At 43.1% G+C, this 12,684-nt stretch overlaps 1 protein-coding gene across 4 annotated transcripts in view; it reads right to left on the bottom strand.

Annotated features, from left to right (window-relative positions):
• FGF12 (fibroblast growth factor 12) overlaps positions 1-12,684 on the bottom strand; it is a 226,880-nt gene that overhangs the window by 70,369 nt on the left and 143,827 nt on the right. For all 4 annotated transcript variants that reach the window (XM_075761237.1, XM_075761238.1, XM_075761240.1 and 1 more), the window contains 2 exons: positions 9,123-9,233; positions 1,803-1,906 (listed from right to left, as the gene is read on the bottom strand). In XM_075761237.1, coding sequence (XP_075617352.1) covers positions 1,803-1,906; positions 9,123-9,233 — 215 coding nt within the window. The remainder of the gene's footprint in view (positions 1-1,802; positions 1,907-9,122; positions 9,234-12,684) is intronic.

The following is a 12,684-nucleotide window of genomic DNA, read 5'->3' as shown; positions in this document are numbered from 1 at the left end:
ATTAAACCACCCTCATTTGAATATATGTATGATCTGGTGCCTTTTAGGACACTTCATATGACTAGCAGATGTGTTTCCTGGACTCCTGGTCCTCCTGCTACCCACCATCTCTTGGTATGTCCCTCCCACCATTTGTATCACCTCACTACTGCTAGGAAGAGATACTTTTCCTCTGCACCATCTCTAATCTCTCAGCTGTCAAACATCATGCTTCCAACTCTCCATCTCTTCTTTTACCTGAGCCCCATGCCTTTCCCTCCCTTGCAGAAAATGCTGACCCCTCATTGCTCCAAAAAGACACATCCCCCTCCGCCCCAGCTGGATGTAGCTGACACACACTGCTTTCCTGCAGTCCTCATTTATGGGCCACCAGTGGTACAAGGAGCCTCAGCAGCAGGCCAGGACCCTTTATGCCCAGCACTGCACAAACACAGGGCAAAATGTCAGTCCTGACCCCCCCAACTATGTGCCTGGAGGGAAGCACGCACAATAACGCAGTACCGCACCATACTTGGTACTACCTTTAGGACTCCGATAGCTTTACAAAGAGAGGAAGTTTTCATTGTTAGTAAACCAATGTAATTTATTTAGAAGCAGTCATTTATGGTTACTGGACTATGAAAGAACAGGAAGCGTCTGGCATCCACAGAGGTCCAGATTGATCTCTCTGTCTCTTCTTGACAAGCAGCCAGTTTTGAAACCTATCTCATCAGGCATACTAACACATCCACTTGCCATTTTCTACCCTGAGCCACTGGGGAGACAAAACTTTGCTACCTCCTGAGGGAAAGCAGGAAATTGCAACCACGTGAGCAGTTTAAAACTGACCGGGAACAAAGATGGATGGTAAGAGTTCAGAAAAAAATGTGTAAGAGCAATTCAAACTGTTGTCCTTTTAGTGGTCCTATCTCCACTCTCACGTACGCTTTTAAAGCAAAGTAAATGCCTCGACAAGAGCAGAATCACTGCACTGTAAATTTACACAAAAGCAGATGAGATTAGAATCTCAGTTATACACTTTAAAGATATCATAACTACAGAAATGAGAAGTGCATTATTAACTATCACTTTGACTATGTAGAACTAGAGCAAAGTTATTTGAAGCATAAAAAAATTCTGGCAAAGGGCTGCCATATTTAATAAATCACTGAATCAATTATTCACTGTGAAAATCAATTACTTACTTCAAATGAGAATCTTATGAATAACCTCATGCCCTTTCATGCCATCTAAGAAAGTTATAGGGGAATTAGTCAGTAAAAAATGCCTCACTTATCTTTTACGTGCATTAAAAAGACCACACAAATACAGGGAAATTCTGCTCCGCTGAAGCACTCTGCCAACAGAATAGTCCAGAACCATTTTAATGAAGTCAGTGTATTACTGTGGATTTACACTGCCGTCAAAAGCAGAGCATGACCCATTGGGGCACCACCTATGATCAGTTATCCGGGCACAATTCAGAAGCAATTCCATTCAGTCCATGGCATTTCACAAATGCGAAACCAGAATATAACCAGCCAACCACACAACCTCCTCTACAATGTGACCTACATTCAAAGGAACACAAAGTGTATCTTCACAGGTCAGGAAATATTGCCACAAATCTCTGCAGAGAGACTTTAAAGTGAATGTTGCATGGCCTTGCAGCAGCTCCCCCCCCCCCCCGCCCCGTTCTTGCTTTTAAAGGTTTGCCGATATGTGACCATTTTCAGAAAAAGTTGCAAGTCCCAGCGCAGCCTCTTCCCTCTCCACCTTCAAAACCAAACCGCTCCAGGAACCCAAAAGCGCAAAGTACTTACTGAGCTGTAGAGATATCCCTCAGCGTTCATGGCAACGTACAGACCTGCCTTCACCCCTTGGATTGCCACCACGCGAAGACCCACAGGAATTAAATTGAAAAGGGCTGCAGAAGAAAAAGAAAAGCAAAGGTTATGGAAACATCACCCTGCACAGCTGCAGCTGCTTTTTGCCCCAGGGCCAGCCCACCCCACTCCTGACTCTTAAAAGATACTGAACAAGAATCAAAAGTCCTGCTTCTGGCTACAGGAAAGATCTGCAGCTGTGGGGCTAATGGTGAAAGCAAATTTCAAAAAGTACTGAATTTGGCTGCCTCCCAGAAGCCTTAAGGCACCCATCAGTCTGTCTGATCACTGCCTTTGCAATGCCAAGGGCTCAGATGTACACTCAAGCTAGCGCATCTCAACGGCTTTCCACGGGCCAGCTGAGCTGTGGTAACTGCACACATACACGTCTTTGCCCATGGCAAACACAACAACACAACTTAGTTTAGTTGATCCTGAAACAGATTTGAGTCTAGTCACACTTGCATTTGCCATATGCTAAAAGAGTATACAGACAGCAACCACGGCCAGAAGGATGAAAATTAACTTGACTGTGTGTCTGCCCCTGTGATCCCTGCTGTTAAAAGAATGAAGAACCTCAAGAAAAGATAGTGCTCCACTCCAGGACCAGAGCAATGCTCCTCATTCAGAAGCAGAACTAGATAGGATGGAAGAGGACAAGACCTTTCAATACTCAATTCTACTGCAATCTTACTGATTGCAACCACTTCCTCACAATTAATTTATTGCTTGATTCCAAGTAGACCCTGTATCTCATTGAAGGAGATTTCCCATGAGCATATACATAAACATACTATCAGGCTTTTGCTACATTTCTAACAGAATGGGCTCAAAGAGGAGAGGACTTTAACCATTGATAGACTGAGTACTGATGCATTCACATGACTTTGCTTCCACTGAGATTTATAGGATGAGAGTGTCCAGATGTTGTAGGACCCCTTGTGCTTCAGCTGCTCAGGATATGGAGATGGACACAGGGTTCGGCAGAAACACGGGTGCAGACACAATGGAAATACTTCACTCAAGGTCTCTTCCCACACAACTGCCCTGAAACAAGAAATTTTTTTCTGATTCCCTAGTCACGAGGTTAGACTTCCACATTCATCAAGCATTTCTCATGGCTTTTTAACACACTCATTTGCATAAGCCTACTTCAAACTTCTCAAGAGCTTTAGGGTGTTCAAATTAGCTCAGGAGAGACCTGTTAATTAGCAGAGTGCAGAAAAAAGCCTAAGTGGACAGAGCAGAGAGTGAAGCATTCATATTTTCCAGCTGACTGTTAAGGACATCATCCTCTAGCTGATTCATTTTATAGATCATTTACAAAGCTTTATGCCTGACACATCACATTGGAGCAAGCACAGCACAAAGGGCCTTCACATAACAGTTGTGGGAGAAACAGTCCTTCTCACTGCACCATCTCCCAGCCTCTCCCTCCCTGATAGATAAACCACTGCTGATTTAACATCAGCCCTGAAGGATAAAGCAGCTTTTGCTGAGATGACCTATTCAAAATGCCATAGCTCCTCAGGCCAGGCTAGTGTTAATCCTAGTATGACAGGAGGGAATCCAAGTCCAGCTCAACATCAACCCACGCCCCAAAGAGACTGGTTAGCACATGCCAGGTAATGTATGGATTCAACTTAATCACAAGATGCTTACCAAGAACCTCCTTCATGTACAGCTTGTGAATTACTGCAGAGGGGAGGGTTTAGATTCCTTTCCAAAGAAAAAAAAAGTATAGCTAACATGGAGAGAAAGGAGAGGTAAAAAAAAAAAAGAAAAACCAAAACAAAACTGTCTTGATTCTTTCTTTGCAGCCAGTGGTTCAGACTACAAAGTCTGTACCAAAGTCCCAGGATTTTCACAATTTCTAAATGAAAAAGCAGAGCCCAAAGGGTGTGTGAAATGTAATGGGAAACCAGTTACATTCAACCTGAACTCTTGGTGGATTTGCTTAAAGGTCAGAGGTGGATACCTTTTCAGAAGTAAAACCTGAAAAAAGCACAGGAGACAGAAAGCCACTTTGCTCAAGATATCCAACAGGTGCCTTGGCTAAGCTGGTTTCCAGGTTGTCTCCAAAAAGCGATTCACAAGTCCCAGTTTCACATGAATGCCCTTTTTTTCCTCACTCAATTCCCAAAGAAGATTGGATAACTCCCTTTTGTGAGCTGCCTAAAAGGGAGGCTCTTTGAGTCTGGTGAAAAGAAACCTACTCTCAGCCCATTTTCATATTTTTAAGCACCATATTCAGTAAAATATCAAAGCCTGTCTTACCAAAGCCAGTGCCTGTATTTGTGATTTCATGGGAGGATGTCAACAGATGTATATGGCAAATGAAGTCCAGCCTGGGTATTGGTCTGTCAACAACTGGAGTCAAGGATGGTGCTACTCTGACAGTGTCCCCAGATGAAACCACATCCCAGTGCAGCTACTCAGTATTAGAGAGCTGCATTATAGTGCAGTTCTACTATTGAAAAGCTCACTAACCAAAGTAAGCTTGTATTTCTCTCACTTTCTCACTACTATGAAAGTCTAAAATGCTCTGCAATTAAGTCTATTTACAAGCAATTCCCCTTCCCTAATTTTTCCCCCACTGAAAAACGGAGCATCTTACTGTTAATAATGAAACAAAATGGGCATCATCATTCATTCCCTACAGCCAATTTGTCTTGCACAGAAAACTTGTGACAGACCATTCAAAGCATTCATTAGGCAGGAAGGTGATAATACCCAGAATTAGTGGGTGAGAAGTTCCACCTGGAAACACCCACAGGTCTCTCAGTCTCTCTCTTTCCACCTATACATGCTAAGAAAGCACAGAGCACAACAGGGTTGTTTCTGTGTTGCACTAGCAATTCCCAGGCTCCCCGGGACCCTGCTGCAGACCATGGTAGCAACACCCGTTGAGCATGCTGTTCGCTGTTGCATTATGGCAGTTTACCAGCTGCATAACATGTTTTTAAAATCTCAACATATACTTAGCTATGGGTCTGGGCTAACTTATTTACAGAAATGGAAGAGCAAAGCAAGACATGCCATACATAAGATGTGGTCCATATGCTCAGCTAATTTAAACAGTAGTTAAGTCAGAGGAACTAAACTAATTTATACCAGGTGATTTGTTCCAGAGCAAGACATTTGTGCTGCACATGAATAAGGAAGAACTAACGGAGGATGCAATAGGCAACAGCAGCCTCTGTGTACCACAAGATGGGGAGGTTTAAGATCCTAAAGGGGGTGAGGAAGGCTGCTAAGATGATCGAGAGATTGTGGTGCAACATGTACGAGAGAAGAAACTGAGGGAACTGGGTTTGCTTAGCTCAAAGAATGGAAAGCCAGATACAAACTCTTTTCGGAGGATCACAATGAAAGGACAAGAGGCACTAGAAAAAAGCCTCAGAAAGAAATTATGACTGGATATAAAGAGAATTCTGTACAATGATAATAGTGCAGCACTGGAAGCAGAGAAGTTACGAAGCTATGGAATATCTCATTCCTGAAGACATTTGAAACAACTAGACAAGGTTCTGTGCAGCTGAAGATAACCCAGCTCCAAGCAGGTTGTTGGACTGGGGACCACCAGAAGGTTTCCACAGCCTTAATCTTTTTGCATTTCTGGCTGGAAAGCCCCAAGCAATATCCTAGATATGGTGGACTGTTTCCACCTGGTCAGTGCATATCCTTTATGTACCATCCATTTGCTGAAGCTTTTCAGACATTCAGCAGGATTATGCTGGCAAACAAAGAAGTCCAGTTGTTCTCTGTAAGAAGGGGCATTACTCTGCTTAGCCCAGGGAAGAGCAATAATGATGCAAGCACTGACAGCAACAGTCAGCTCTGAAAGACCATTTGAGATGACTAGAGTTAGAAGGAAAAGATACTGGCCCAAATTCAGGTTCATATATAACATTAGTAAGAACACAAACAAGGGCCTCGTATACCAAGAAAACACATCCGATTAAAATAAAATTCTTCATATAATCCAATGCAAGCAGGCAGAGAATCTGTCTTCTTGCTTACATTAAGATGGTGTGTCTTTAACTGCATGGTATAAGGAACAGATGTCCCAAGCGCTGTTTCGCAGGAAGTTGGCTTCATGCCCATTCAAATGCCATTAGAACTTGGCTTCTGGGCTTTTTTTCTTTAAGTGAGAGGAGGTGGAAAATAAATGCCATCAGCCTCTCAAGAACACACATAAAATGGGCACCAGATAATTAATTTAAAAATTGCTTAAATATTAGCAGTTCCTCTTATATAAATAACTGGATTTTTATTAGAACTTTTAATTGCATCAGACATATCTGAGGGACATGTCGTGTCTCATTTTAAAAGTTTATTTTGCCAGTGTAAACCAACCTAATGTATTCCATGAAAATTAAGCTTCCTTTCATAACACTAATTTGAACAATCAGTGTGCGGCTACAGAACACAGAGCAATGTATGGAACACAGTGTTCACCGCATATTTAACTGTGCTAAGATGGCTTCTGCATGGAGAAGAGATGGTCATCCAGGGTGGGAAGGATGCTGAGGTGGCCATCAAGATTGCCCTTCTCTGCCAGTGGATGTAAGTTAACCAACCCCTCTCCGGGGACAGGGAAATATTATTTATCTAGTCTTTGATGAGTTTTGCTCTTGCAAAGCAATACTGCACAGACTTCTGACTAGCTGGTCAGGAGACTTCTGGAGAAGTATTTTAAATCATAAAATATCAGTGAAGTAAATCTGTAAGCTGTTTACTTAGACAAGTGAATTTTTACTTTTTTCTGGTCAAAAATTGAGATGTTTGGAGGAATAGAAAAGGAAAAAAATAGTCAGTATGTTTTATTATGGCATTTCCAAAGTGAAAAAATGTGATTTTATTTTGAAGCTATGACTGGAAGCTTCATATAATATTAAATGTTGACTCAAACTGAAGATATACAAAGGAGAACATGTGGTAAAAAGTTAAACAGAACTGAATAAAGCATATTCTTAATTTCATTTTCAGAAGCCAAGTATTATCATGTTGGATTTTTTCCTCTTTTTATATCCTCTGAGGTCAGGGGATGGGGAATTCTTTAGCTTCAATCTTTTCAAAAACTTCACTAAAAACTTCCCAACATAGCCCATAACTTTGAGCAAGTGGCTTGGCACACTTCAGCTAGATGCCTCCTGTCCCACCAGGCTGCCAAGGCAGGGCTGCCATCTCACCAGATAAATTTACACTCTAGAAATGCCCTTCAGCCCATTTATTTCCAATTAAGATGACTGAGTGGAAGTGGCTCACAAGTACTCAGCACCTTGCCAAGCCGAGCTCTAACATTTCTAATGGGATACATAAATAAGAGCTGTTTGGGCAACTGGGGCCCAACCCCAGTCATAAGGACTCAGGAGGTTCCCCTGCACCTACCAAGGTGCAGCCACCAGCAGCTTCCTTCAACTCCCCTGCCAGCCTGAAATATTGCAGAACTGCTCTTACATTTTATTCTTCTCTGCTGTTTACCTAAATTCATCCCTTCTTCCATTTAAGCCCATTACTTTGTTGTTCAGTCCTCACTGATAGATGAGGGTAATGAATCCCTGTCATCTCTAGCAGCTCTTCCCATGTCATTGACAAATAGGCCTCCAGTGGGATTTTCAGCAGATTGAGAACACCCTATGTCTTCTTTAAGAAAAAACACCTAATATGACCCAAGACTGGGTCATTACTCACCCTCTAAATTGAACTTATCCCATGTGTTGGTGTCTGCCTGAGAAAATCACAGGGCCAGACTCTTCTTGTAGAGGACACCTGCTCAGTCTCTCAGACTAAAAGTATGTGTGGAGATCCACAGATTCTCCTGCTCCAACATAAATTAGAAGCTGTGTCATTGCAATTTGTGGTATTTAATTTGTTCAATGCCAGCATATGAAAAAGGGGGCTAAAAACTGACACTCACATCTGCTACAGGCCAAGTTTCTGGTGAATGCAGCCTCCTGGGTCACTTCACAAGGGCTTTGCTATTTCAGTTGCCATCTTCCCAAAGCTCCTCTCTCATGCATGGACCCCAGCCCTGAGCTGGTTGCAGCAGAGCAGCCCCACAACACGCACAATGCTCCTGCCAGAGCACTCTGCCAGCTTCTTGGGGATGGGGCAAACACCACAGATATGGGGCTGTAACCACCTTGCACCCTTGTATCAATGCCTATGTGTGCTGCACCACTGCAGACACCCCCCACCTGCGGCCCAAGCTCTGCCTTCCTGAAGGAGCAATGTCTTTGACCCAGCTAGGAGTTTGAGCAGGATTTGTCTCTAAATTAAGTAGGTTCCTCCCTTCACAAAGTACATGAAGTTTTCTCCCATCAATCCTACCACACAAACGAACTTCTGTTCACCTCTAGTAATGACTGGGAAGACACTCTCCATGCTGGACAGGCTAGATACGATGTCCCTTCAGCAGTGGCACAGGGAGCTTCAAACCAACACAGGATGACAAATCAAGACTTGAGTCTACTCTGTTGATGCAGTTTGTAGCACCTAGGATCTGAGCTTATTACTGCCCACTCAGAAGCATCAACTTGACACCTATGAAATGAAAAGATGCTGTAGAAAATGTTGTGCACCTTTAGAGGAGCTTTGGTATTAACAAAACTACTTTGGCAAAAGGAAGATTGGCTGCTGCTTTATGTTTCTTTAAACCAATATGGCTCCTGCACACGAGCATCATTTTTAAACCTGCATGGCTCTGTTACACTTTGCTGTCCAATAGAGGACAGCGTGAACCCGAGCCCTTTGAACAGAGTTTTGGAAGATGACCTCCTTTGGAAAGGTCATTCAATCCCCTCATCCTTTACATTAGGGTTTAGTGAACAGCTGGTTTTCTGTAGCATGGAAATTCATGATGCTTGCTGAATTTTTCTGGAAAAAATAGTGAAAACATTTTTCCCATCTTCTCCTTGGAGAGAGAATTCCCCATATCCTTTACCCACGTGGCATGTGTATAAATATAATCTCCTTTCTCTTCTGGCAGCAATTCAAATCATGGGTTTTATTCTCCCCCCCCCCCCCCAGATGGCAGTTACAGAATCGGGGCAGGAGGGAAGATGATCAGAGAGGAAACATATGAAACTATACAGGCAAGATTTAAAGGGGAAGGCTAGATAGAAAAAATGTGCAGAAAACAGCTGGCTTCTTCCTAATCTGATCTTTTCAAAAATAAAGCTGCACAAGTGAGACCCACTAGGTGATGCATTTGATTGTAATTGGGTTGCAAAACAGGCTAATTTTTCTTACTGTAGTCACTGTTTTCGTCCTTGGTCCCATCAATTGTACCATCTGGGTGCATCTGCAGGAAGTATTCCTGCTGGCTGAATAACCTTGTCACAATTCCTTTCAGCTGGGGTTCTGCAAAAAAAATAATTATTATTATTAGATACACCAAGTAGCAAGAGACCCAATTTGCTTGGCCTCCATTAAGCCCTGAGTAAATGTAGAAGTGCTTGGCAGATAAGACAGCTTTCTGTAATTCCTTTCAAGCATAGTTGTAAAACATTAATATATACATAGACATACAGGCAAATAAAGTTGAGATTAGATGAGCAGGTAAAATGCAATGCACAGTTGGTGCAGCAGAAAGTAACAGTTTTATGGAACATTCGCTTCACTGAAAGTTACCTACCAAATGAAAGTCTTTAGACAGCTTATGTATTCCGAATATGGCACTCGTTCAGAAGAATATTTGCTAGCAGTGTTGCAAAGAATTTGCTTATTGTTTCTTACTCTGCCTGTGAAGCCAACTAGCTTGTGTTCTGTATGGTTGATTCACTATCGTGCAGTTCCAGTTTTATGCCAATGACTATCTATTTCAATCACTGGTATTATAGTGGTGTAAAACCAAAGTAACTGAATGCTGAATCAGGCTGCATGAGTCCAATTGTGTGGGACTCAGGGAGCAAAATCCTGAAAGGAACAGATGCAAGACACCTCCAAAAATGACCTCTGAAGCATTTATGGGCATCTTAAAACGCCTCTTTTTTGAAATCCTGCAAGTTCCTCCCTCCCAAAACACGTGCCACATACTCTGGTAGATGAGAATCACTCTTTGCCTCTAGCAGGGTCCCTCCCAGCCCCTGCGCATCTAGAGCCAGCCATGGACTGGCTAGGGGCTTCCCTATTGCCTCTACAACATTTTATACCTGTGCTGAAGAAAAGGAAAACACAAAAAAAGCAGAAATAATTTGAACTTCACATGACAGAGGTCTGCAGCATTACTGCCTGTCTCCCAACCAATCAAACACAAATTAAGCAGTCAAAAATAAATTCAATTTTAATCACGCGAGTCTCAATTTGTCACAGGCATTGCTTCTGGAAAGCAAGCTAGCTGGCTACACACCAACAGACACACCGGCTGGACAGCAAAGATCTTCCTTGTATGACAGGAGTTTGTAGTTTTATGTGACCACCCACCAAAAGTAAATAAATAACACCTAGTTATTGCTGGCTCAATAGACAGGAAAAAATCCAATGTAGCATACCAAAATCTCGTCAGCCTCCTGTCTTTCATGCCTCTAGTGAGGCTGTTTAATAAGCCATAGTCATTATATAACTCCAGTCACGTTGTGCGTTAAGTGTTTCCATTAGGAGCCCCCGTCTCTAACGATTTTGCACCGCGCTGCACAACTTCCATCTGAGGACGGCACTCTCCGCCTGCGCTTCTGCACAGGCAACCCCCCCACGCCCCCCGCAGCAAGCGGGGACCTGGGATGCAGACAGGCTGCGGGTGCAAAGGATTTCAGCTTCGGCAACCCCTCCACCAGCCAGGGGAGACTCAGGTACTATTTCATAGCTACAAAAGCCACTGAATAAATCAGTATCAGCTGGTTTCTATGCTGCCTTAAAAAAGTGATTTCATAGCAACCAAAGTGTTGTAGGCTGCAGGCAGGCTTTCTCCCAGCAAGACAACTCCAGGACAGCAAATAAGTACAATTATACTGGCCATCTATAAAAGCTGACATTGGTCAAGCCAGTATGTCAAATTGAGACTTAGATTAAGCTAAGTGTTTTGCTTTCTTCCTACTAAAATGAAATATCTACTTTGTTGAATGCAGAAGCTTGACTTAACTTGCTTTTCTAACAAGCACATCAAAGCTAGAGGAAATGAAAAGCTGTATTCTCAGGCACAGCTGACTGCACCACCCTCCTCGAGCCTGTCCCCTTCCTCCCTTTTATCTAATACCACAATAGTAAAGGCACTAATAGGCACGCTCTCATACAAGACCTACGTTTGAGTCCCTGAATGAGTCTTAGCCTCATTTTTACTCTCTGGTTAAATTTTAATGTTTAAGTACTTTGCACAAAATGGAAGAGCTCCCAGCAGGAGAGATTTAGAAGATGCTCCTGCAGCCTGAGGCTTTCTGTGTGGTGGGGAAGGGGGGAGATCTTGTCTTAAAGCCCCTCTAGGATAAGAGGAGTGGAGATAAGTGAAGATTAAAAGCAACCCTGTGGTCCTTTTTCCCTTTCTTCAGAAGATGATTCAGCTATAGAATAGAAGGCCCTTTCCTTCTGCAGGGTGCAAACTATACTTTGGTCATGCAAATGATTTTGTAAGGACATGAAAACCTCTCCCAATTTTACTAGATAGCCTTGTCCTGATTTTGACTGAGACAGAGTTAATTTTCTTTCTAGTAGCTGGTTTAGTGCTGTGTTTTGGGTTTAGGATGATAACAATGTTGATAACACACTGATGTTTTTAGTTGTTGCTAAGTACTTGTAGTTTCTACACTAACTCAAAGACTTTTCAGCTTCCCACACCCTGCCAGGTGCAGAAGAAGCTGGGAGAGCACAGCCAGGACAGCTGACCCAGACTGGCCAGAGGGATATTCCCTGCCAGAGAACCTTGTGCTCTGTATATAACTGGGAAGGGAGGCAGGATTGCTGCTTAGAAACAGACTGGGCATCAGGTGGCTGCTTTTTTTCCCTTCTGCATGTGATGAGCAGTTGCATTTGTGTATCACCACTATTACTACCACTATTACTACCGCATTAAGCTGTCTTTAACTCAACCCACAGGCTTTTTCCCATTCTCCTCCCCATCCTCCCCTTGGTGGGGGAGGAGTGAGCAAGCAGCTGTGTGGTGCTTAGCTGCCAGCTGGGGCAAAACCACAACGAGCCTATTGAGTGAAATATAGAGCAAATCTGTTCTCATTAGTAGCTTCATATCATTTTTAGAGTTTAGCCAAACAGCACCCAAGATCCCCTGAGGTCCTCCTGCATCCATGTTATAGATGCATATGCTGTTGCACTAGAAGGCAAAGTGTCACCATAGCAAAACACAGGGTAAAGCCCCAGCATCCCTTTTTTGTTACTGATCTGACACACACAGTCAGGTCTAATTCAAGCTTTAACAACTGCCCTCTTCATAATCCCAGGCTTTTCTGAGTCAATGTCTGCCTAGCAACAGGTTGGAGGAGAAATCTTATTTTACATGTGCTTTTTTTCTGACTTGACCTGGTTTTGCTGAAGTTTGAGGCTCACGCCCAAACTCAAAGCAAAACTCAAGGGGAGTGAAGCAGAGCACTCTAAGCCATACAGAAACCCACCACGTTCCTCTGGCCCTAACACAGTCTGACAGCAACAGTGTTCCTGTCTCTTCAGACTGCACAGATCCTCTTCTGCAGGAGCACCCCTGCTCCCCAGACACATTTAAGAAGCAGTGCCAGCAAACTAATGCCTTTTCCAGACACCAGAGGGTCAGAAAACACTTTTGAGACATACAGATCTCTCCTTGCCTGGTTTTTTGCATTTCCTTAGGTCTTTTTCTACAGGAGAAAAGTGCTGGTGAGCAGCTACACCTTTG

This window comes from Balearica regulorum, chromosome 9, assembly GCF_011004875.1.
Source record: "Balearica regulorum gibbericeps isolate bBalReg1 chromosome 9, bBalReg1.pri, whole genome shotgun sequence".
Classification (NCBI taxonomy): Eukaryota; Metazoa; Chordata; class Aves; order Gruiformes; family Gruidae; genus Balearica; species Balearica regulorum.
The sequence above is the reverse complement of the archived record's forward strand: the minus strand, read 5'-3'. Positions and strand labels throughout refer to the sequence as shown.